This window comes from Nylanderia fulva, unplaced genomic scaffold (genome assembly GCF_048542155.1).
Source record: "Nylanderia fulva isolate GAGA-0341 unplaced genomic scaffold, ASM4854215v1 Scaffold17, whole genome shotgun sequence".
Lineage (NCBI taxonomy): Eukaryota > Metazoa > Arthropoda > Insecta > Hymenoptera > Formicidae > Nylanderia > Nylanderia fulva.
This window is the reverse complement of record NW_028189945.1, coordinates 3,004,024-3,030,711: the sequence shown is the minus strand read 5'-3', so window position 1 is coordinate 3,030,711 and position 26,688 is coordinate 3,004,024. Positions and strand designations below refer to the sequence as shown.

At 37.9% G+C, this 26,688-nt stretch overlaps 1 protein-coding gene across 10 annotated transcripts in view; it reads right to left on the bottom strand.

The window, feature by feature from the left end:
* LOC114938199 (phosphatase and actin regulator 2) overlaps nucleotides 1-26,688 on the bottom strand; it is a 220,729-nt gene that overhangs the window by 110,034 nt on the left and 84,007 nt on the right. For all 10 annotated transcript variants that reach the window (XM_085481185.1, XM_085481186.1, XM_029312038.2 and 7 more), the window contains 3 exons: nucleotides 23,072-23,236; nucleotides 22,556-22,654; nucleotides 19,947-20,288 (listed from right to left, as the gene is read on the bottom strand). In XM_085481185.1, coding sequence (XP_085337311.1) covers nucleotides 19,947-20,288; nucleotides 22,556-22,654; nucleotides 23,072-23,236 — 606 coding nt within the window. The remainder of the gene's footprint in view (nucleotides 1-19,946; nucleotides 20,289-22,555; nucleotides 22,655-23,071; nucleotides 23,237-26,688) is intronic.

The following is a 26,688-nucleotide window of genomic DNA, read 5'->3' as shown; positions in this document are numbered from 1 at the left end:
TAAACTTGCAATTGAATCTGCATAAATTCACATAAATATTCATTATATCTTCAAATTCACGCTTGATCAGGACTCAAACGATCCGTCAACCGCTATAGTGTTGCTTTGTCACGGAAATAACCGCCACTGAACCACTGACATTGAACTGCGAAGAAAAGCGTGCGGAAATGACGGACGAAAAGGTATGCTTATCCCTTTCATTCGCCTCGCAGCAAAGCCTCAGTCAAAGGCGCCACTCGATATTTTTATCTCGTTTCTTTCTACCTCGGAAGATTAAATAAGCGATTCCACGTAAAAAAAAAGAAAGAAAAACGTAGCTAGTAATTAATCATCTGGCGCATAGTCTGTTTAATTTTTATATGATTTGAAGACTAAAGTTGAATATCAAAGAGTTAAAACGTGTCACTTTTTATTGCATTAGTAACTTTCTCTCGATGCTGCAAGCGTTACGAACTAACTTTATTTCTTCTGCAAGCTGCATCATTTTCTCAAATTATGGATTCAGTTCTCTTCCTCCCAGGTTATAGAATCACGATTCTACTAGATGTTTCAACGTCTCGGAACTTTTCTCGTAACGAGTTATTTTACTACAAGTTACTTGACAAGAATAAAAGTTACAAGGGAGAATGGTTCCGAGGAAAGACGAGGAATAAAAATATAAACTGAACTGAACTAGTACAAATGTAGAAATACGACCAGTGTGTTATTTCGCGCTGATCCCTTCGGGGTCCTTCCCAGATTTTATGAGAAAGTTCAGCGGGCGAAACGCCACAAGCTGCTTAAATTTTACGGCGAGTTACGCCGCGCGTTATAAAATCGAGCGGAAAAAAATCTTTTCAAGTCGATAGGTCGATACGCTCTCGCTGCGAATCGCTTTCGAATCGATGAATTCCGAATTGCCCCGCGGTCTCGCGTCAGTTAATGCGTGAAATCTATCCATCCGTCGAATCCAGGTCGCAGTTCGCCGACCTATCTATACTTTGGCCGATGACGTAAGACTCGTGACGTACGCGAAAAGGATGCTCGAGAAACCAAAATTGCCATCAACCTCTTCGAATTAGCTCAAACTTTCATGCTATTGTCACATGTATATTTCCATATTGTTTCGTATTAGATCAAATTATTCATCCGTCCACTCCACGCGTTTAAATAATGACAATTTTTTTTGCATATAAAAATGTAAGATAATTTACACTATACCCGAATACGCGAGAAAAGATTTTTGCCATAATTCGAAAGCGATGAATGCTCGGATTCGACGGCACAAAATGACCGATTAAAATACAGATTCTCGAGGAAAAGGAGTTGGCATTGATAGGCATGACGCGATCGGAAAAATTGGTCGCTTTGTAATGCAAAGGCGATACGCGCATCGAGACGACGTTTCTTTTGATCTATTCCGAGATTTACGCCGATGCAACTCGCGTGCGCGCACGCACACAGGTATACACGTGCGTGTTACACATACGTGTCAACTACCCTCGCGCGCCACGAACGTCACGGTACGGTAACGCGGAGTACGTTCGTTGAACTTTGACCCGGAAACGTCGGCGCGGACGTTTTGTGCTTGGCCTTCGACAACAGGTCGACGAGGGCATGTACGTGCATCGATGGCGACGAACAAACGGAAGAAACGCATACAACTGCGGTAGAGGAAGCCCCGTTGGGTCACCCTCGAGCGGCATGTTTCGCGATTTTAACGATTTCTTGCCTACAGCTTTCCCAACGAGTTTGAAAGTGCACATTATACAAAAAAAAAAATCATAACGTCCTCTAGTCTTCCTACGTTACTCGTAATAAATTTAGAATTATACATCACCAACTCTATGGCTCGATTATATATCGGAGCCTTCAAACTAATTAATTCTAAGTAACACAAATTCCTTCTGGCGCCTATACATTAGAAATAGAATCTAGAAACAGGTAGCAAATCGTTAGAGGTTAGTTAACGTTAATCCCAGATTGATTATCGGATAACCGACATACGTGCGACACGATATAGCAGTCATTGTGTGGCCAGCAGCGAAACACGTGCGCGCGAGAGAACTCGGGGGAATATTCGAAGAGGATTGAGAGAGAGAGAGAGAGAGGAGGGTGATATTTCGTCAACTAAAATTCCCGAGATATCATACGTTCCGCAATGGCATCTCTGCGACTGTCTATTACGGGATGCAAGGGCTTACACACTAATCCGCTCGATGCTTGACTATATTGCTATTAAACTACGTCAATGTTCCCCATTTCGCGCGTGTAGGTGGGTGCAAATATTATCCGCATAGATGAAGACCGCATATAAATCATGTGTAAATTGTTTGTAAAGAGCGAATATAAACCCGAGTCAGAGTCTCTCTGTTCTTTCACCGATGACCATGATCGATATCAGCGATAAATTTAGAAAGATTGATATGATTTTTGTGCTTTTTAATTTCGCAATTTTACTTTCTTTTAAATTACAATTTGACGCTTCGCTGCACCAGTAAACAATCATTTTTATTTAACAAGTTTTTATCAATATGTAACATTTTACATCGTAAAAAGATAAAACTTTGATTGAAATAAAATATATTAAAAATAAAATATATATATATATATTTTAATATAGTTTTTATTCTCTTGCTTTTCCTTTTTTCAGATATTTTTTACGTACAAAATAAACATATGTTTTAAGTTTAAAATTACTTTTAAAAATCGCAAAAAATATCATAGTTATTAAACTTTATTTTTAGTACTTCTGAGTTTATTAAAAATTTTAATCACAATGATTTTTTATTATAAAAGCTACTGATGCTCTGAAATTATGAGGCTAGCAAAACTAAAGCACACCCATTCTTTCTGTAGCCTTTTTCTAAAGCTTGCGGCGTAAACATAGAATCGTATAACACTTTATATAGTTTCTTTTCGTCGCAATTTATTATCCGAAGGTGCCTCAACAGTCGTTATATATTTCTATAACGCGTCTCTCTTTTACGACATGAATTGTATCTACTTGTGTGCAATGATCTCCTTAGAAAAGTACTTTCCGGCACTCGAGAACAATGCGTAACTGAAAAGCATCTTCCTGAGAATCCAGACCATCTCAAAAATCTTCGCCAAGTATCGCGTAAAGCGTTGTTTCCGGAGAAACACATAAAAGAATAATCTCTTTTGCTATGCGAGCGCACCAATCATAGTCGCCTATCTTCAAAATGATCATCTATATTATTACTAGATTGGAAAAACTCGAAACAAACTGGATAAGCGCGACGAGACAAATCCTCCAGCAATCGTAAAAACACCGTATATAAATTTTATTGCACCCTAATAAAAATTCCTTAATTAAATACCATGGTTAATTTATGCAACAAACTCTATATATGTAACTTAATAAAAAAATGTATATGACTTAATAAAAAAACCTATAAATTAAAAATAAAATATATACTTTAATATAGTTTTTATTCTCGTATTTTTTCCTTTTTTCAGATATTTTTTACGTACAAAATAAACATATGTTTTAAGTTTAAAATTACTTTTCAAAATCGCAAAAAATATCATAGTTATTAAACTTTATTTTTAACACGTCTGAGTTTATTAAAAATTTTAATCACAACGTTATTTATTATAAAAACTACTGATGCTCTGAAATTATGAGGCTAGCAAAACTACAATCAAAGTTAAACAAAACAAGAGAGATGTCACTAAATTTCCCCGACATTATAGTCGAAATCGATCAAATTGTTCGCGACTGTTGAAACAAACCGTGACACGAGTTATTAATGAGATATCAATAACTTTTTTCCGCAACCCTTAAACAAACACCAATATTCCACGCTTAATTTTCCCATAGTAATGAATCGAATATTCAATTCGAAATACGTTGAAAACTTGACGCGATGAATTATGGAAAACATTGAACGGCACAATGCGTCATTAAATTATGCGTATATACATTTAGATATGCGCACGTACCCGTAAAATTTTACTAAAAAGATCCGAGCGACAGCGGCGAAAAGGGTGTGCGAAATTCCATTTACAGACCCTTAGATCTTGAAAGCATTGATTGTAAAATTAGGTCACACCACTGAATCGTGTATATCCCACCCGGCGTATGTGAAAATGAAGCGATGATGAAGGAAGGAAAATTGACAAAGCGCGGAGAGATGTATTGTTAGTGGGAACGAAATATTGATGAAAACGCAGCACAGATAATCAACATTCGATAATTCGATATCCGATTAATATTTCTGTATTAAACCGATTCTGGATCGCAGCGTTTTAATGCAATTTCGTGCGGAATGAAAAATAAAAAGAATAATAAACGACACTAACACGATATCCGGCGCTGTTTGTGCAGCACATGCGCGGAATTTTACGGGAAGATGCGAGGTGGTGTTGTGTCTATACTTGGTCGGCAAAATGAAAACTGTCGCGCTTATACAGCCAGAATAATAAAATTTTATGGCCCTATATGCCAGTTAAGATAAAACCGTCGCGTGTGAGTGTCGGGGACTTTTTGTTTACGAACGTTGGTCACGCATTATTTTCAAGCAGTGTTTAGCTGATAATTAACGCAAGAGTGAAAGTAGGTGAAAATGTTTCTTTAATTCATCGTCCCTTTTCAAGGAATAATTTATACATCCTGTGAGTATACTCATGTACTCATGACGTTTATTCACTGTGGCTAATTGATTGCCTGATGTTTACTATGTATCTATTTATGGTTATGATCTCTATTTTATGCACATATATATATAGTACGAACGGGAATGTCTTAATACATAAATTTACGCGCGTATGTAAGATATATATGCAGAAATTCATGTATTAGAGTATTCTCAGATGTACGTAAATAATGCATATATACATATATTTTCAAACATTTTGAATTTAATTTCTTTCAAAAATCTAAAAGATACTTGCGAGTAATTTTTCGCGTTTTTCGAAGGTATTATGCTGCGCAAGCTTGCCATTATTACAACGCAAGCTCGATATGCACGAACAAGTCCTCCGTACAAGAGCGTAATTCAAGTTAGAATATTCAGATCGATAACTGCTAAAAGAAAAAAAAGAACCACATTGCATCGCACGCTAATAATCCGTGCGTGTAAATGCGACGCAACGTAAATAAGCGCCGCGTATCGCATGTTCGTGTCGCGCGACACGTAATATATTGTCGCGTTATGAGATCAAGGACTCTCTCGGTGCGATGTCGATGGGAATGATTAAAGACCGGGCTTGATATCGCGCGTTCACGATGCATCGACAAGGTCAATCGACCCGCGACTTCCGCCATTTTTACGGTCCGCCCGGTTAGACTAAGCGGTTCCGCTTCGGAATTATTGGCCGGATCATCCGGTCGACACTTCACCCACGAGAGATGAAGCACTCCGGAGCATCGTCATAAAGCGCTCTCTCTCTCTCTCTCTCTCTATCCGCACTTAGAAGATCGATCGAGCTTTCCACGGCGGTACTCTCTAGCGAGCCTAAACCGACGATTAAATGCTTTCCTTCCCTTTGTCTGATTCGCCGTGCTAATTAATACTCCGCTGTCTGGATCGTCGATTCATTACCGTGAATTGTCTCGGAGTCTCTTGCAAGTCCATTCCGTATTTCGATGAAAAAGTACGCCACGTATTTTTCTATTCATATTTAAACGGATTAATAATAAATAAACGATATAAATAGAGAGGAATGAATCGAGATGAAGGATGCATTGATTTAAGACCGATTCTTGCCTTTCTCTAGCATTCGCTTTCACGCATGAATACGAGAAAATCACGGCACTCGTGAATACGAGAAACCCAGGGGAGAATCCGCAACCATATGTGAATACGATGAACGAGACAAGGAAGAGAGAGAGAGAGAGAGTGGAAAGAGAAGGTAGTGGTCGACGACGCGCTGCAGTTGGATCCGCAGCCGGGCAGCGTCGAGGAAATTGGGTTACCGGAGCGTATTAGCGCAAATTAGCGGTTACAAATACTGTACGAGGCAGGAAACGAGGAAAGAAAGAGAGCACACCTTTTCGTCGTCGCCGCATAAAACACCACTGCAACATCAAACATCACACTCGTCTGGACTGGTCGAGAGGTCACCGACTCCGTGGCGCGGATTACTGGCCCGTCACCATCGTCGTCACCATCGTCGCGTGCTCCTCGGCAGCGTGCGTCCTCGTCCACGTCGCACGCCGGCGCATCCTTCCTCGATCAGAATCACGATGCCCGATCGGATCGCACTCGCGAGGATAGCCCGGAGATTCAATTTCTCGGTCACGTACGACGGTCCGATCGCGAATGGGATTATTACGCGCGCGAAAAGAATATTAATCTATCGATATATCTTCGGCTGCATCACGACGAGTAGGAGAAGAATAGCGAATCGATATTATATTGTATAATGATAAAAATTATTATGCGGTAATTATTAAGAGGATCATGTGCTTGGTGGTTGTGACAGATGTATTTTTGAAAAATTAATGCCAGTTTAAATGAATTATGATGAATTATATTATTGAAATTAGCTCTTGTTGCCTTTTATATGTATATTAATTTTTAAAGAGCTGTTACAAATTATATTTTTCAAAACAGCTTCTGTATTAACAGAGAAGCTATGTGATAATTGATTAATAATTAAGAGTGATATATTTAATACTGAATTTTGTTACGAGAAAGATTCGCGTAAATAACTTGCCGCTTTGTTTGTCGTGCGTGTACTCGATTTTCAAGCACGTGCTCGGGCAACGCTTGTGCAACGTAAACAATGGTTTATCAACGGGATGCAGCGACGGTGACCAACCGCGATAAGAAACGCGAGTCTGTCGGGATACTTTGTATAAGAGAAGAACTATTAAAAGGCGTGATAATAAATGACGGTCATAATTTAGTCTTGCAAAACTTGATGCTGCGAAAATTAACTCATCAGTCAAACGTCGAAGGAAAAAGAATCCCGACGCTGATATACATTTATAATTGATTTATATCTTTTTACTATACGAATATAGCGATTTTATCATCGGTACTAATCGCTCAAGAAAATTCAATGAGATTCACAATAAGTTAAATACGTAAGCGATATCTCGTCTTATGTCACTTTTGTACAACTTGACGAAAGTTTCTCTTCAAATCGTCTTGTACACGAAAATCGCTATTGGCGAGAAATTCTCTGACGGTAGCATCCGGGCGGGGTACCCAGTGACCTCAGCTACGCTGCTACGTTAGGTCGCCGGGTCACGCGGATACCCGGGTCGACGTGTGGCCATCGCTCGGTCAAGGCACCCTTCCGCGATTTAACCCGAGTCTAGGAAAAATGAGGACCGGTATCGGCGCGGCTGGGACCGGCGGAGTCGTCGGTTGCCAAGCGCGAATGTAAAAGGAGAAGTCGCGTGACCTATTTCGGAGCTGCCGGCTAAACGACGTCGCGCGCCCTTCTGCGTCTCTTTTTACCGACGAACGAAATACTCGCGTACACTTTTTCGAAATTCGCATTCGGTCACGCAGCCAGGAATCGAAAGGTCAAAAGGTCCCCTCTGGTAGAGATTCGCGTTGCACATACGTGACCCGATAAATACAAAATAATATCGAAGAGCGAAGGAGATTAGCGACTCGAAATCTTCATCTCCAGACTTACTCGTCGCCAGAGAACTCGACGATTTCGCTTCCTCGAGGGAGAGAGAAATGGCAGGGAAAAAATAACGCGACACGAATAATATCACTTCTGGAAGTGCACCACGAGTGCACCACGATCCAGCATGGCGCGATTCAATCTCTCGGGACGCGCGTCATCCTATCATCGAGCGAATCAACATTTCCGCGACGACGACGCTCGCGGTCTCGCGACCCTTCGACTCGCCATGCACGACGTATCCCCGGAGAAGACGGCGCACCGCTGCCGCATTCGAAACCGCGCTTTAACTTTCCCGAGGAGTTGAGGTTACGCGGCGCGTTGAGGTCGGCTTGTGACTGACTCTCTCCGGGCGTCGCGACGCCGACGCCACCTTTGCGCGCTGGCCTCCCTCCGTCGACGGGCGAGCTCGACCCTCTCGACGAGCCCTCTCCACCCCCGTGGAGAGACTGACCCTCTCCTCCTCGTGCAGCTGCACAACCGCCGCCGTGGATTATAACCGACCTACCACCGTCGTGCACCTGCCGCGAAGGTGGCTGACCGACGTCGGTGGTCGGTTGTGACTCGCGATCGATTCATCATTCCCGAATTTCTTTCGGAAAGAAACAAGACGTGCTATACTTTTTCACTTTCGCAAAAAACCGCCTGCCTGTCCGAAGATTGGAATTATTAATGCATGCTTTTTTTCGCAGGAAACCTCTGAGGCGAAGCTTTACTCGCGTAAACATTAATCTTTATTCGAGCGATCTTTTTTTATATTATGTGGTGTTTTATATTTATCGCGTTTGAGATTATCGGTTCTTTTTTTTCACTGGTTATATCGTAAGGAAGAGGGAGAGAATTGTATTTCGAGGAGAGAAAGAAGTTTTTCGAATTTTTTTTACGATGACTCGACTAAACATTCGGGAAAGTATGAGATTTTTATTTGATTGTAGAAAAGTCTTTTCAGTCGAGAACTCGTTTAATCAGCTGTTTTAAATATTACTCTATTTTCCTCTCTATCGCAGAGATCCGTTTTAAACGACCCACTTATGCAGGCGAATATTTAAAGAGCTTCACGGAGATATTTGCGATACTGATCTCCGAAGAGATCTAAGAAATTAATTGCGAGTAAACCCGTTAACCTCGTTCCTATGCGATCAGCTGTACTCATCAAAGTATCAGAAGACGTGATGATGACAGCATAGGTAACCACTAATTTTTGTTATTTAATTTGCGTAGATTAAAACGTCCGAGTAAAACGTAATTTGATAATCGCACGTCTCTCTTCGTCGTCGACATGAATGCACGTTTAATTATAAGAGGAGTCGTTTTGATTAGATTTTCCTCTACATACCTTATCCTATGTCTGTTATACAAATAAACACACGATTTATTTCATTATTTACGTTTAGCTCAAACGTCTAGATTTTAAAATAGATGCACTTACAAATATCTTTCGATTCATTAATAAAATATAAAAATATATATTTAAATTATTGCGATCGAATATTGATTGTAATATTCAATGTCGTGGTGTAATAAGTTCACACATCGTACATTTCATATCAAAAGTAAAAGAATGAAACTTTAAGATGCTAAGAACACAATATTTCGGTGAGAGGAAAAAATCGCGAGAAAAGCTTTCTAAAAATTGCAAGAAACTTATCATTTTCACAAACAGTAGATGCATCTTCACTTGCAACAAATATAAAAATAGAATGTCGTCGCGACAAAAAAAATTTAATAAAGAGATGAGAACAAATTCGATGAGTATTTAAAATCGAGAGAAAAAAAATATTAAAGAATATTTCCTTGACAATATTAAATTCACAATTAAAGACAACAGAGAACACGCGTAAACAATCAGTTGAAATGAAGCTTTTCTTATTCACATTTATAATATAAATTAAAAGGAAAAAAGATGATAAATTTAAAGACACATCCAATACATTTGGCATAAGTTAGGAGGAAAAAAGTTATCGTTAAAAGATATATATTCTTTTAAAATTAGATGTACTCACTCATGAAATCCCTGAGATCAATGAGTCGAAGAATTACGGAACACTTGTAATACATACCTGGAACAAAAAAAAGACACCAGTTTTAAAAGAGCGCATTACAATATAATAATTATGCAAAATTAATATTCCAAAAATATTAGAAAATTTTCCAAACTCAGACCATAACAAAGATACCAAGTATCGCGGGATATTTCGAGGGCGGAAAAGAATAAAAAAAAAATATATCGTCAAGCGGGATCATTGGCTGAGCAATTTCGTCATTACTTCAGTGATGTATTGCGCACGAAGAGAAACAAAACATGACGCTATCGTCTGGCGATCAGCTGTATACGTGTACGTGACTCTTTATATTTAAACGACTTGTAGCACTACAGGGGTGGCAGTTTTCAAAGTGATCGCGCCTCGCCTGGACGACGCGTGTGCAAACATGCTTATAGTTGATCCATACACGGCACGGGTCTTATATCGCACGTACATACCTTCTCTCGAGTCGACATATCGATTTCCAATTTGCCGACTATATAGCGACGGGCGTGCAAAACCGCTAAGTTTATCGCGCTGATGGCGCACGTCGAAGAAACGATGTAATCCAAGGGTTCTTAACCCGCGCGCCAGCAGGCTGTAAATTTACCGCAATGGCCCGAGCAATGTAAATTATTCGACAGCGTCCAAGTCGGCGTACGTGTATGTGTGTGTGTGATTCATTCAGATTAAGCTTGCTGGAGGTACAATAGCCGGGATATGCAACATTTGGATTAAAGTGAAACACAGCGTTTCTCGCCCGTAAGCTTCCTCAATTGCTTGGACACGTTAGTTTGAGATTGCTTTGATGTCTTTGCGCCCGAGATTTGCTAATTGCACTTAACGCGTATTTTATATTAATTTCGGAAGTAATGATTCCATTAAAATTCCGTATAAATTATTATAAGACTTTTACACGGAAAATTGCACGTTCAACAAAGTTATAATAACTCGGTTAAAGTTTAGTGGAAATGTATATGTACAAGTTAAGTTTTGTTGTACTTATTTGTATTCTGTTTTATTTAGACCATGACGCACTTAATTATAATTCAATCCAGGAACGCGACAAGTTTGTAATTTATGACGTTCACTTTAAGTATAAAGTCGCGCTTGAAACGAACGTTGCAAATTATGGAACACTCGTTAAATCCTTTAATTATGCAGTTAACTAGTTCAACAAATTTGAATGCATTTTTCAACGCGTTTTAAAACTTTATCAACAAATTTATAAAACTCCTATGCGAGATGCTACCAGATAAATTCAGTCATATGCACATCTTCGAGAGCAGGAGAGAAGAACGCGGAACAAGAAGTCACGACATCAGTCTTCTCGAGTTGAAGTTAAACTTCTCAAAGTTCGCAAAAGTCAAGCGGGTTAGTCTACCGCCTTCAATCAGAAACTTTCGTCTTATTCGAGATTTTACAATGCCAAAGTTCGTCATTCCACGCAGTATATGAGACAGTTTTTGACATATCTAGCAAAGGTTCTCTAATTAACTGTTATATAATTATTTAGTAAAAACTTGTCGATCTTGCATGGGATAAAATGTTTCTTTAATACGCGTGAGAGATTACAACGGGTCCGGAGAAACAACGTCTCATCGGTAAAGTTGAAAAATTCCAACCGCGGCTCGACATTTCTCTCTTCGAGAGACGGAATCTTCTTCGCCCAGACGGACGGGATGAATGATACATTTCCCATCGTCTTTCATTCCGCGCAACCCATTTTACACCGACGCCAGTCATCATTCACCCCGACTACTTTACGTAAAAATATTTACGCGAAAAGCGCGTCGACGGCTTCCGGAAAAAAAGTTCTCGGAAAACATCGTCGCTATGGTCGACCCTCGTGAGCGCAAAAAAATTTTCCAGGCCGCAATTCTACATCTTGATTCTCGAGCGATGCAAAGAGCAATTTTACACAGAGAATTTTCTCTTAGAATTTACCCCGGAAATCATGATAATCAGGAAACATGGTATTGGAAGAATTTTTTATTAGAGTTTCTCTAATTAATATTTATACCACAATAAAAAATATGTTCAACTAATTTTATTATGAATAACATAGTAAAATTTATAAGAAAAAACACATTAATAATATTTTTCATTATGGTAAATATTAATCAGAAAACTCATAAAATTCTTCCATATTGTCCCACGATTTCCATGATTTTCAGGATAAATTCCAAGAGAAAATTCTCTCTGTGTAAAAATGTTTCAACCTCTCAGTGATCTGTCTGTATCGCTGTAACCTCATTTCATCGTCGTTCTGCGATCTGTCGACATCTCGTCAAAAGAGAAAGAGAAAGAGAGAGAGAAAAAGCTTTGAAGTCCCATATGACGCTTCGCATATGATTAAGGCGCGCGCGAATCAACTGTATATCGGAAATGACGTGCAGTAGAAACAGCAGAGAGCTCTTCGAGAACGCGTTGCGCGCTTTCAAAAAACTCGTGTATACATTTCCGACGAGGTGTGTATCTTGCGGCCACTCGACGTACGATTATCCATGTCAAACGCGCAAACTACGTAGTAGCCTCCTGGAATTACTTCAAAGTAAAAGCGCGCACCTCCTCTCTCGAGAGTTCGTCGACCTCTCGGCGCAACGATGCAACGATAGAGCGATAGAAAATTCACGAGGAATTCCGGGAATCTCCCTTCACGATTCGCCCAGGATGTTATTTTCTCGCTCACATTTTACAAACTATCGTACATGAAAACCTACGTGCGAGAAACACTTCACCGGATGTGCCGAATTTCCCATTCGACTGCTCTGCGAAGAAGGTGGTGCTTTTCGAAGAGCGCATTCCACGATCGATTCGAGATGCACCTTATTCGATCGCATCGCGATCAGTCGAACAGATGACGTAATATTCGCCTGACACGTGCATGCCTTGTCGCGAAATTATTTCATTCGACCGTACGCGCGAAATATTATAGTATTTTCCTTGAGAACCGCGATCGATATTTTCATCGAGTTGACGTATTTCCTATGTCGCTTGTATTACGTGACCCTTCGTTGAAACTAGTGTGCACGTGTTTTTTTCCTTTTTACGAATCATGTCGGTGGTGATGTTTTCGTGGAATCCATCAAATTTTTTTTTTCAAATATATCTGTTGGTTCTTTTTCCAATCAAATATCTTTCTATTGCACAGTATGTATACTTTCCGTTCAATTTTCGTATACGGTAAAGCCGAGTTTTGAAGTCGCTTTCATATCAAGCGTGAACTTTTTCGAGTTTCAAAGTTGGAATGGAATATCGGAGTAGATGGAATTAAATTTACGCGAGCAAAACTGCCAAACCATTATCATTAAATGCATAATCCATAATGCAGTGACTCGTGCGGTTTAATTTACGAAGCGACGACGAGAAACAAAGCCGGAAGCATCTATAGGGTCATGTCGGGAAACGTGAAAAACATGTTCCTTACTTCCGTATAAGGATGGTAAAGGGCGTCATAAACAGCATGCACCTAGAACATGCGTCGGTGAAATATAGAAATCGAGTACAACTTTGAATACCGTCTGCCCCATCGTACAACTCCAAGGAAAGTTTTTCCGTCCACCCGGATAGGCCCTGTGTCGAAACTTCGCATTAGGATATGACGTAGTATCGCCGCGAGCTCTCCTCGAAATATACACAAGTTCGCGAAACTGACACATGGCTGCATCATACCACGTTGTTTTTAACAATTTTAGTGAAGGATTTTTCTAAAAAGCAAAATTTTCCTTTGAAATATAGCACACCAAAATTCATCCGTTTTGATCCAAAAAAAAAAATTCGCTCTTAATCCTGAAAAGTTTATCGGTCTTCCGTGCCATTTTTCAAGTATCACCCCATTGAAATATTTTTCAAACTGCAGCGACTTTGTCACGCGATTTTTCATCGTTCGGAAGTCGCGAGAAACGGCCGAGGAATATAATGGAGAGAGAAGAAAATATACGTCGCGCCCGATTGAAAATTCAAATGCTTTCTCTTACCAGATCTTACGGATCTTTTGCGGATCTTTCTCGTCCATATATAGAATCCGTCGCGTTAGGAGAATCGTTGCAAGTACTCTGAAAGGGTTAAATCGCTGTCGACGTTAAGTGAATCTTCCTGGCGTTATCGTTGCGATTCAATTTTCCACTTTTCCTTAAAACCACCCCTGAGTTACGTTAATGGAGCCCGACAGAGAAATTTCGGCCTCCATTTTCTGACCGCAACTTTCATCGTACGAAAATCGCGTGTGTTTTATTTTCCCACCTCCGGCATTTTTTCTTTCTCTCCCTCGTATATTATCCGAATGGGGAAAGAAATGAATGATTGCGTGTAAAGCAAACGGAACGGAAAATTTTATCAAATATATTACCGTAACTGTGCAAGTATGTTATAATCTGACAAGGCAATGTAATGATGTAATCTCTTTCGTTCGCAACGACGTGTTGCGTTGCGATAAAAATTGTCGGAATGCCGCAATATCGCCGCAACATTGACATTTTTCTCCGCCGCAGGAGGGCAAATCGGGACCGATTTTGTAAACCAGAAAATAATATGGTCGCGAGACACGAATCGCAGTGCCTGTATTTCGACGGATATATACCTGGCCGATATCGATTTTCCATAACTCCACCGCAAAATCGCTTTGACGAATGGCTGTCGATAAATTCGCGATAACACGTCTCGCGGGCGTGAAAATTCAAAATTTATATCCATATAAAAGTTTTGTTATATAAGACGTCGCTGCCAGAGTTTTCAAAATTATGGAAGTTTATTGCGATTAATCGCGAAACTGTCTTACGCGAATAAGCTCTTTCGGAAGTTTACGATGATATTGTTTGGATGTGATAAGCGCGAAATCACGATGTAAATGATCCGACATACCTCCAGATTTACCGAAAAAGGAAATTCCTAAGAAAGAGCTACCTAATGTGCTCTTGAAGAGGGTGAATTTCGTCGTCAACGTTGGCGTAAGGTTTCATAAAGGCCCTGCGTCAATATCGATCCGCGAGTCATTCTCTCTTTCTCTCTGCATTTCTCTGTCGTTTCTCTCTCTCTCTTTCTGTGTCTCGTCGTCTCTTTGCAGTGCGAGCCTATATGTTACAGAAACTATACCGCGACGGCTACACTGCTGGGAAAACACGAGCTTTTTCCCAGTGAAATAGTATGCCACTTGTTTTTCAATGTCTGAATTATTGAACGTCTCGCTCGCGTCTGTATCCATTTTACGGTATCAGAAAGACATGTATTTTAAATCATTTACATGTAATGCAGTGATGTCAAAAAATTGATATTTCTCTTTGCACTTCGAAGAATCATCAATTCGATTATAAATTGAAAAATTGTTACGCATATTGATAAGATGATGGGGAATTAATTTATGTTGAGAGAAGAATTGTCTCTTCAGGTCTGTACAAATATGTTTATCACGCTTGAAACAGAACTGGAAGAGGAAACGTGACAAAGTATTGAAAATAAGGAACATTCGCGCAGACAGACGGATGGAACAGATTGAATCTAGACGCGATTCTTGACGCGACTATCGACCGTACGGCGACATTAGCCACGGTTGAGTTGTCGACTCTCGGCTTGAAAATGAAAAAATATATTGCCCACCGCGGAGCGGAAACTTCCAGCCGAATGGCGGTCTATTTTTTTTATTTCATATCTCGCTGAAAATAAAAAAAAAGCATTTTACGCCGACTCTTCGCGTATTTCTTTGGTATTTCGGCCCTTTCGCTGAAAACAAACCCAATAAAAATCTACACGCATATCCCTATTTTTCAATTGTCTATAAAGTATGAACGTCAGATACACACGCGTTCTCTCTTCGAAAAACGATTTTAAACAATTCCGACACACGTAGACATTTCCAGAATTAATCGTAAGAGCGAAATAAAAAAAAATGCATTTTTTCCTGTCAAGAAATTAGAATTTGACGCGATACAGGAAAGATCGTGTCGTACGAGAAATAACAAAAGGTTAATCTTATTTGGAGTGCGAGAACGCGGTCGTTAACGATCCGCTGACTTTGTCGCCAATTTGAATCCTTTCCACGGGGGAAGGCGCAGACGGATTTAAATAGGTGGAGATGGGAACTGAGGGCGACTGAGGGAGATGGAAAGCTCGCAGGGATGTATCGATCGCCGTTTGCGCCTACGTTTCTTGCTCGCGAGCAGGCAAACGAGGAACGGCGAATAATGCCGTGCTTGGCCGCGCGTATACACGAAGCTTCGCTCCCTGTTTGCCGTCGGCCTCGTCGTCACGAACGTGTAATTCGTACCCTCCGAGCGTCTTCCAATGTTTAACGATGAAGAAACATTCGTAAGGAGAAAAAAAAATCCTCCGCGCGCAACGTCGTCTCTCGTTAGGTAAAAGACATCGCGTTTACGGAAGCTTTTTAACGACCATTGTACCGCAAATTTTGTTTTTAAGGCTCCCTTTTTGCACGTTATAATATACTTGTCATATTTAGAGAGAAACGCAAAATTTAATTAATAAAATAGGAAAGATAAAAAAAGTTTGTCTTGCGTGAAAGAGCTTTAAAATGTGACAGAGAAAAATTGTTAATTATTTTAAAAGTAAAGACCTGTTGTTAAAAAGGAAAGTATATATTTTGCAAGTATACCAATAAATATTATAAATATATCAAAAATCGCACAAACGAACGTAAACGGATGAAAGTATTTTTTATACACGCGCACTGTTGTCGCGACACAAAAGTTGCGATGAATAAAACATCGCGCGAAACGAGGTCAATTTTCATGAGAATTATCGGGGATTTATCTCTTTTCTACGGCTTTTCTCATTTTCGTCGCTCGATGAATCCAGCCGACAAAAACAGACCGATCTCGACCGATAATACAATATTTACACGGGCAGAAGTGTGGAATTAATATACGAAAATTGCTCGGATGCAAGTACGACAAGAGATCCATCATAGGATATTAATTACACGGGTCCGTCATTATTCAGGCTCCCTGCAAATCTCCGATACATTATTATCGAGCGTGTATGGTGGCCTAATCTCAGTCCTTTGAGAATACAAGTTTCGAGAGTCTATAACTCACCCAGTAAAGGATTTAACAGAAATCTATTATTAGAAGTCCACGAGAAAAAGTCCTGATTCCTTATTCGGATCTATTTTACTTGTTTAATATAAAAATCATATTTTATAGTTCAAGAATCAATATAGCATGATATCAATAGCAACAATGAAAATAAATTTAATTATTTTCCAATCATATTTTACAAAGGAAGAATTGTATACTTTTAATTCACGAAATGTTTTATTTCGTTATTTATTTCTATTCTAATTATTTGCAAAAGCATTTGAATAGAGAGAAAAGTAAAATTTTACATTTTGTTACTTTTCATTGTTTCATATATAAATATACTACTAAAATATGATACTTTTGGAAAGAAACAATTTATAGAACAGGTAGCATTGATTCGTCGTCGTCACCGCATTTTCCCCTCCGAATTAACGATCCTGCCGTCTCCTGACAGCTGGCCCTTAACTCCGCGCCATGAAATAACCTGTCACCGGTAACAGGTGCTAGAGGTTTATTGCATCGGTCCTAATGCGCTCGCGAGAAGCCAGCGACGCGCGACTTTCTCTGGATTCCTCGCGCGCGAGAAAAATGCGCCCGATGGGTCCTCGCCGCTGAAATATTACGCCCGCTGCAGCAAAATATCTTTGAGAGCACGGTTTTGCACTTCCCTTTGAAGTAAGTCACGGCGGATAGCGCGTCGCGCAGAGGAAAAAGTAGCAGGCTCGGATACGTATGCGAGAGAAAGAGATAGAAAAATGCATTTCTCTACGATGCTCCCGCGTCGAATAAACAAATTCGCGTCATATACGCACGAAGAAAAGAAATATAAATTTATATTATCACATTTCTCTCGTGTGAGCATCGCGTCACAAATTCATTAAACTCGCGACAAAGCATCGTATTTCTATGTACGCGTACGTACAAATAATAAGTAACACGCAATCTGCCTGTATGATTGAATAAATATATATTTCTTTGTGCAGGCAATAATTTTACAAGTTTAAATAAATTAAATATTATATTTCTGTATTGTTTCTACTTTGTCATATTTTCACTTACCGCACTATGTCAGAATTCAAATTATTTTACGACAGGAAAACTGCCAAGTCGCGCAAGATTAAATTATTCCAACAGATTAGTTGAAGAAGTTAAATTTATCAAAGTAGAGAACCGACGACAAAAATGTCTATCGCACGAGATATATAATTCTTTTTCGTTAAATTACCAAGAAGCTTTGCGTTATGAAAGTCAATATGTCAGCCTCAAATCAGACTCGTGCTGACAGAGTTGATTATACAAGCATCTGCAAAGTTTGTGGAGAAATAAACACGATGTCGCATTATAAATTCAATAATAATACGTGTTTTTTACGGCTTCCGTTTAAACTTCGGAAGAAACCCGATATCAGGTAGTTACATATATAGCTATACAAGGAATTGGATTGTTTGTAAAAGCTTATTTACTAGCGTGTAAACCATGCTATACCTTGTATGTATTTAGTCTGCAGCTTTGAGTGAAATATGGAATAACCGATAAAAGTATATACTATATTTATCTCATAAATAATATATTTCACTATGCAGTTAAACATTATTTAACAAAAATTATTTAGAAACAATCAAGATTTTATTCGCGCAAGAGAGAGTTATCTGTTTTTAAATAATTAATTAAAAATTCGATGAACGGAGAAATATTCATTTAAAACTTGTATATGCTATGAAATAAGAATGCTTACAATAATATTAATTATTTAATGATAATATCCGCATTTTTATTAACATATAATGTTTAATATTAACTTCGACGTATATGTTTGAAATTTCAGATAAGTGCTACACATTTTTAAAAATTCAATATGTGAAAGGCAATACGCTAAATTTTATTCGATCTCAAAATAATAAAATAAAATTTTCAGAAAATTTAGAGCAAGAAATGAATTCTACGTTACGAACGGAAAATCAATATCGGATTAAAAAGATTACTAACTGAAACTGGCTTCTTCTATTTTCACGCGTCCGTATATCATTATTTATTCCACAGACTGTCATTCAATTAACTTTAAAAATACATTGGTGCCATTTTACAAACATCCAGGTCACAATCTATATATTTTACCAGATATACCAATTAAAAATATTAGTCAAAAATGAGTGATATTACCAAATAAGATTTTGAAAGAAATCGCGTTCCTAAAAAAAAAAATATTAAATCTCTCTGAATATCTTTTATCAGATAAAACTTAGATTAAATTTTTTTTAAATATAACATAAACTGCACATATTGTGTGTATAATTTGATTGCTATTATTCTCAAAGATATAAATCCTAAATGAGTAAAGCGCGAAGAATATAGAGAATTATATAAAACATCAATTACTCTGCAGCCCACTCATATGAACATTTTACATTTATAATTCGAATTAGATTGTGCACAAGACACATCGTTCAAAAGGCAAGGCGCGAGGATTTCACGAGAAATTTAGTGGCGCATACAAAGCATACAGTGTGCACCACGATTGTACTCGGTAGTCCATTAATGTTACCTCCGGTACATGACGTTCTCTAATTAGGTCATCGCTTATGCTTACCTTGTTATGTATGCGCGTTTTAGGCGCTCGATATGATAAGAGTGGAGCTCATTATGCAACGATCCCAAAAGCTTTTTCTTTAAAGAAGAGTAATATTTCTTTCGCGCATATAATTATTTATAATTTATCAAAAATACTTTCGCGAAAGGAAAAACTTTGTAATACAAGTTGTAAACTTATATATACGATAATATCGATTTTACATATATAACATCGAAATATCTTTTCAATATCATATAACAAAAATGAGATAAGACATAAATAAATAATTTATGATGCCCTGCTTTCCTTGCGCGCGAATATAATATTAATACACAACGAATCCTCGAGAGTATCTATCTATAATTTGGTTTATCTGTGCGCGATAGAATCTACTTTCCAGAATAGCACAGCTGAATAAATCGTTTACGTCATCAAGTTATAATAATCGGCTGTAACATTTTATCAGCATTTTTCAGTGCGTTTATCAAGCAAAGCACAATATTCTACGGAATTTAGGAAGTCTTCTCGCTCCCAATTAAAATAACAACTATATAATTCCTATAATAAAATCACATCGTTCAAGTATCTCGTATCACAAAATTATGCGAGGAATGTATTCGCGCCTGGCGACTTGGAAATCCGAAATCGGGCATAATTTGCGCGCCAAGGGTTGAAGCCGTTGCTTCGCGAGAAGAGGGAATGATATCGATGTTCGGGTCTTACCTTGCGTGCTGCCGTTGGGCTGGCCGGCCTGCTGCGGCATCCCGGGATACATGGGCGAAGGATGGGGCGAGGGTTGATTGTTGCTGGGCGGTCCTGAATGCGGGTTGGCAGTCGTCGGGGTCGGCGTAGCCGAGGGTATCGCTTGCTGGGATTGCTGCGCGTTAACGGCGGACGTAGGTGTTGCCTGAGGGGTGCCATCGCCACCCCCAAGGCCACCCGTCACGATCCCGCCGGACGGTTGTTGTTGTTGCTGCTGCTGCAGCGGTGACAGCTGTTGCTGTTGCTGCTGCGACGCTTGCTGCGGCGTCGGCGGTTTTTGCGCGTCCGACTCGTTTATCGTTTCTGCAACACGAGAGAAGGTTCGATCCTGAGTTATCAATTCGTCCGAATATAATTACGGCATTCTTGTATCTTAAGGAATTTCCCTGGTATTCGAGCGAAATATTCATTCGCAAACGTCTAGGAACGAATCAACTTCCAGAGTGATTAGACGAAATTTGCATGGCAAATTTTGTTACGTATTTAAGAAAACACGAAGACGCGCTAGGCTTTATTAATCAATGCAACATGTTTGAAATTCTATCCTTCGAACGGTGTAATGTTAGTTGAGTTTGCGAGATAAGATATAAAAGAAACGAAATACGTTTACGTAAAGCAAAACAAAGGGGAGATGGATCGGATTTATATGGAAGGATTGAATTTAATTCAACATAGGAGATTCCCTGGACATCGAGCTGGATAGAATTTCAAAGGTCAAGAGGGTTCGCGGTGTGTGTAGAATTTCGTCCAATCGGGTTAGAATTTCGGATTAGAATTTGAAAACCAGGAAATCAGTGCACAAAAGGATCACTAAAATTTTAATACAATTAATTTGGTTCACCGCAGAAACGACCATCAAATTAATAAACAAATATACAGTAAGTATATATATGAAACATATATTTATGCGTAAAGAAATTTTCAGCGCTAATATTTCGACACATCGATATTCGAATTCGATATATGTCGAGTAATGATGACGTTGAGCCCTCCATATATCACACTGACATCTGATCTCGGTATATTGATATTTTTCTTGCTTACTCCCACGCGATATCTCTCGCTACATTCTTCTTTCGCTCAGAACCCCGTATTTCCAAGTTTCCATCGACTTTACGGTTAATTTAAATAAACGTATCTTTCTCGTAGCACCGGCAGGATGACGTGCGTTGATAAATAGCTTTACGTCATTGCCGCGGACAAGTTCTGCAACTTTTCGCGATAATCTGACGAAACTGTGAGCGAGATACTTTAATTACAAAGGGTGGAATATAGGTGCTCTGCGCATTCTTTCTCCCTCTCTCGAAATTTACTTGGAAAAGTTCGAATTGTTCGGATGAAGATATGACTAATGATGGAGTAGTTTCGGAATCAATAGAATTCTCAAGGTTTCCTTGATGGAGGATATACCTGATAACTATTGTTATGTGTTAAGTACCCCAAGACAGGGAACACGTATTAATCACTCGAGAAGTTTCATAGTCCTTGAACGGCGAAAAGAATCAAAGAAGCGTTTTGAAATCTGACTTTCTCGACGCTAATTAGCCGTGCATCTTCAAGCATTGTTATAGAAGATGCGTAATTATAAAAAATCAGTAATTCTACGATTGTTCCATCCTTCGATAAATGAAATAAATTCTAACCTTTCTTTGCAAAAATGTGTATGCAATGTTAATAATAATTATACTTTTTCTCAAAAAGAGTACTTACTTTTACTTTTCTATCAATGCTGGGTTAAAATTATTTCTCGAAACTTTATGTAAATTAACAATTGACGTCGCAAATATATATATATATATATATATATATATATATTTTTACGTGTTAAAAAATGAAATCGTTTATCAATACTATATAACAAATAATCGAACAAACAGACTAGCTCCACATCCGGATGAAACGCGAAACTATACTCTAAAGGCCTTGTACAACGTCGATAAGAAGGAAAGCACTGGTATCGTATCGCGATAATGTCAACAAATATATGTTACTATTAATATCGCGGATAAGAAACGATAAGAAAAATCTTGGAAACGTGACTCGGAACTCGAAAGTCAGCTTGGCAATTAATCGCGTCATTTTGGCGCGACACGCGCGACTAGTCGCAATTGCGGAAATTGAGTTCACGTCCACCGCCGTAACGACTGTAAAACGCAATTACGACCCTTATACCGGGTTAGGGCAAGTTGTCAACACCCCAGTGGTACGTTACTCGTTTCCTGTCCAGTCTGCCGAAAGGGCGGATACTGTTTTCGGCGCGCCAGGTAAACGGAAATGTCTGTCTGCCGCGTGCAAATTTCAATATTCCAAGAATATTCGCAGATTTCCAAGTTTCATGCAATGCGAAAATTTTATCGGTCAAGAAAGACAATAATAAAAAAAAGGAATGGAATTTAAGATGCATTTGAAAAACAAAATTGCTACAGAAAATGCAAATAATCTAAAATAATTTGTATTAAGAAAATCTGTAGCTGCATCTAGAATCTGAATCTCGAAAGGCTTTGAGTGAAATCGAAAAATAAATTATAGTAGCAAATATATATATATATATATATGAAGAAAGAGCTCACCATTTTCCGGAAACGATGTCGATCGTATAACGGGCAGCAATATCCCTTTCTGCACCAACTCATCTCTGCTGGCACGTACTGAGATTTTTCTCTCGAGCGCTATTAACAAAGAGAACGAATGCGAACGTCATTATATTGTTTGCTGTGTTATCTGTAACACGTAGTTTAAATGGCATGATTATTTTTGCAGCACGATATCGCGCGTGATAAACCTTTAAAACGTGTCACCGTGTAATTGTAGAACGTGAACATGATTAAAATGCGTTAACGTGCATTCCTCCATATGCAAACATTTTAGTTAAATGTATAAATTAAAATTAAATAATATTTATATATTTTAAAACGCAGAAATTTCTTCTGTGACATAACGTTCGGTATAAAAAAAACCACAATACAAAATTTATCATTAAATTCTCTCTATTACGTAAAATGTTCCTGGTTTAAATACCATTTAAATTGCAAGTATTAAATTTAATTTAATTATGTTACGTAGTCTATAAATATAATTATACTCACATAACGAAGCGGCTTCGAATTTATCCGATTTCTTTTTCCGCTTCCATTTCCAGGGTTTGAAGAGTCTACCGAGTGCCGAAAATTTACTTTTTCTTTCCAAGGGCGGCGTTCTCGCACCCGAACCCAAACTATTTGTTCGTAAAGCAGCACCATTTTGCTTTTTCGCTGTAACAAGAAAGAAATTTTACATTAATATATATTGTAACATTTTTTCGTATACGAAAATACACTCAATTCGCGATAGAAAGAATTGAATTTTACATTTATGCTGAACCATTTAGCCGGAACATTTAAGCCTTCATATATCATTCTTTAACATTATTGCTCTCATAAAGTCATTATATTAAAATTATTCAGTGTAACAGTATGTAAATGTTAATCGTCGACAATGATTATTTAAATAAATATGCAAATATGCAAGTTGGTTACTTGCATACGATACAAATTAACTTTATCCACACTTGCACAGTATAGAAGTATCAACCTGGGATATGTTATCCAGATTTTCCGTTTTTCCGATAAAACGTAGCTGCCTATATTACCCGCGTTTACCGACCAGGGATGCAAGATTTCCCATCAACCCTTTTATCGGCGCTCGTAAGGGTGGAAACGAATAAACGACCATCGATCCATTGGTTTATTTAACTACGGATAATCACGATTTCTCTTATTCAAAAATTTAAGCTATATATTTTATGTATAATATAGCTTAGAAATTAAAACATGAGAATTTTGACAAGAATTTTAAAAAATATTTCCTTAAAATAAAAAATCTTATTAATCAATAAAATTACTTGCACGATAACGTTGCTTGCTTATAAGATAGATATCTGATAAAATTTTACCGTAACTATAATAACCACTAATATATTATAATATTTTACAAAATTATTTTGCAAACAACATTCAATTATAATTTTTATTACAAATGAAACAAATTAATAGGCAAAATGCATTTGTAAAATATAATAAGTATATAATAAATATAAATTCTTTACGCAATGTTATATTAAATACAATACTATTCTACAATTATTCCTGCAATGCGTGAAGTGACGAAGATGAAAAGTTTGATAAAAACACTATTTTTTCGTGTGCCAAGTCGTGTGTATGTGTGTATGTTGTGTGTATCTAACATTTCCGCTCAATTTCTATGCAAATTTTTTTGGCGGACATGGAAAGTGCTATCTCCCATTTTTATCTTTCTCTCTCATCCTATATTGTACTAAATCAACTGTACTAAATTTTCGTAACGACACAAAGTATTACGCAAAAAGTGTCAAAATAAAAAGTTAGCAAAATAAAAATATAATATTCTACGAGAAAAGCATTGCAAGCAAAATACATTTTTAAATATACACATAAAACTAATTATTGAATAAACAGTAGTTTTATATTTTTAATATTGTGCTTTTGTGTTCTTCTCAAATATTACGTATACTGGCTGATACGTTAAATACGAGAGTTTATTTTAAAATATTAGTTGAAAACAAAAGTTGAATTTATTTGATTTTATGCATTATTTCATATATTTCAAACAAAAATAATAATACCATTATTAACGTATTTTCGAAAATATAGCGATAGCTATCTTGAATCCAGAAAAAATGTATTAATCCTTATACGAGAAAACATTTTTTATTTTATTTTTATTTTTTATTTCACTTTTTTATTCATCCTTGTTCTATGTTCTAGTTGATTTTACTGCCAGACAGTAACACAACTCATCATAACATGAAAGTCAACATAAAATCAATACTCGACAACGGCACCCCATAGATAATTTAGCGAGTTTTCCATCGTGTTTTTCCGAAACGTTATCCAATCACTCCGAAACTGAAAGAGAAATGTGCCATAGCAATTTTAGCCGACAAAAAGTAAAAAAAAAAAAAGATTTATTAGTGTCAAAACCCCATCGCGAACTGATCACTTGTGTCAAACACAATATGTTTACAATATCAATATTACAACAAATATAATCAGATGCTGACGAAAACAAATGTGATACAGTAAATCAATCTTCCGGTATATGTCATACGCATAACGAAGAATGTATCGAACACGCGCATTAATAAACATTTACAAAACACAATAAGGTCAACATTAAACAAAATTTAATTGCATTGTCAAAGCTTTACGTAAGCTAATGAGCAAAATTTTTAGAGACAATATCTTTTCAATTATCTAGACAAACACAATCAAGATTAATTAAATACACGTTTTTTACATTGATCTTCTTTACTACTGAAAATAAAACTCACCCGGAGGCAAAAGCGAGCAAATACATCTAATTAGAGATAACACAAACTTAACCGTGTAAAACTCGACTCTACAATTAGAAACAAGGCATCCGTCTTACTTTCGACCCTGTCCTTATCGCGCTATCGTCTTGCAAGAAAAGAGAGAGTTCGTTTTAAGAGATCGTTCCCTGAATACGTCCTTTCAACCTGCACTTATCAGCCATCTGCTGTCTTCCTGTTTGCAGCGCCCTTAGTACATAATATAGTGGTTGCTGCCCTCTCGCGTCTCTGGAGACGCTTTACCCAAGCGCAATCGCGGCAGCAAACAAGAAGAACTAAAATATATGTAGCAATCTTTGCAATTGATCAAATAAAAAAATCAAGACAATCACATATTGTACGAAAAATATGTTTAAAATTAAATTGTGTGAAAATAAAATTGTGCGGCTTCGAAGTAGCAAGTCAATTTCTTATCAAATTTGTAGAAACTAATTAACGTATCTACGTTGTTTCAATAAATGCTAATAAAATATTGCAGCATATTTAAAAAAAAAAATGTGCGATAATTTCTTTACTTATTCACGCATGCTAGAAAAAAAATGGATTAATGCGGAAAAATTATTTTCACTACACAAAATTTTAATTAATACTTGATATCGTTGACAACTTTTGTCGATATAAAAAATGTCGGCAAAATTTACTTTAAAATCCACTTCGAAAAGAAACTATTTTCTAGACTATCGCTAAGGAAAAGAGAAATTTTCCCATAAGCACAGTCATAAACAACCCATGTCGCCCTCGCTCGCGTCGTCGCCGACCCTATGGTGCATAATGCAAAAGCTCCCGTATATATCTCGGGGAAAAAGTGCGACGAGGGTGAAAGGTGACGGAAGGAAAGTGCGTCGTGCACGGTTGAACGATGTCGAACGGCGATTCTGAGAAACCCCCCCGTGGGGAATAATAGTCGATAACGTGCGGTAGGGCAGTTTTGCGGGCGTAAGGTAGAAGCGAGCGATTACGGCAGCCTTGAAGCACTCCTCCGGGACTCTCGTAACGTCTTGGAGAGCGAACTGCTCTTTTGAACAGAGCAACTTTCGAAGCGTGACGTAGAACGAAGCTCGCTTAAATAACAACCGCTTAATTAGCCGTCGAAGCGTTAATCCTCCCACGATAGAAGTTATTAAAATAAATATCGCGAGTAAAGGAGAGTGAATCTTCGACGGTCGAAATATGACAGTGCGCGTGAATAAATTTAGGAAAAACGTTGCGGGCTCAATTTTGATAAAGAAATCAGTTCGAAAAATACGAGTATTTATTAAATAATAATATTATTATTATTATGTTTGTAATAGAGACACGCGAGAAATTATTTCGTAT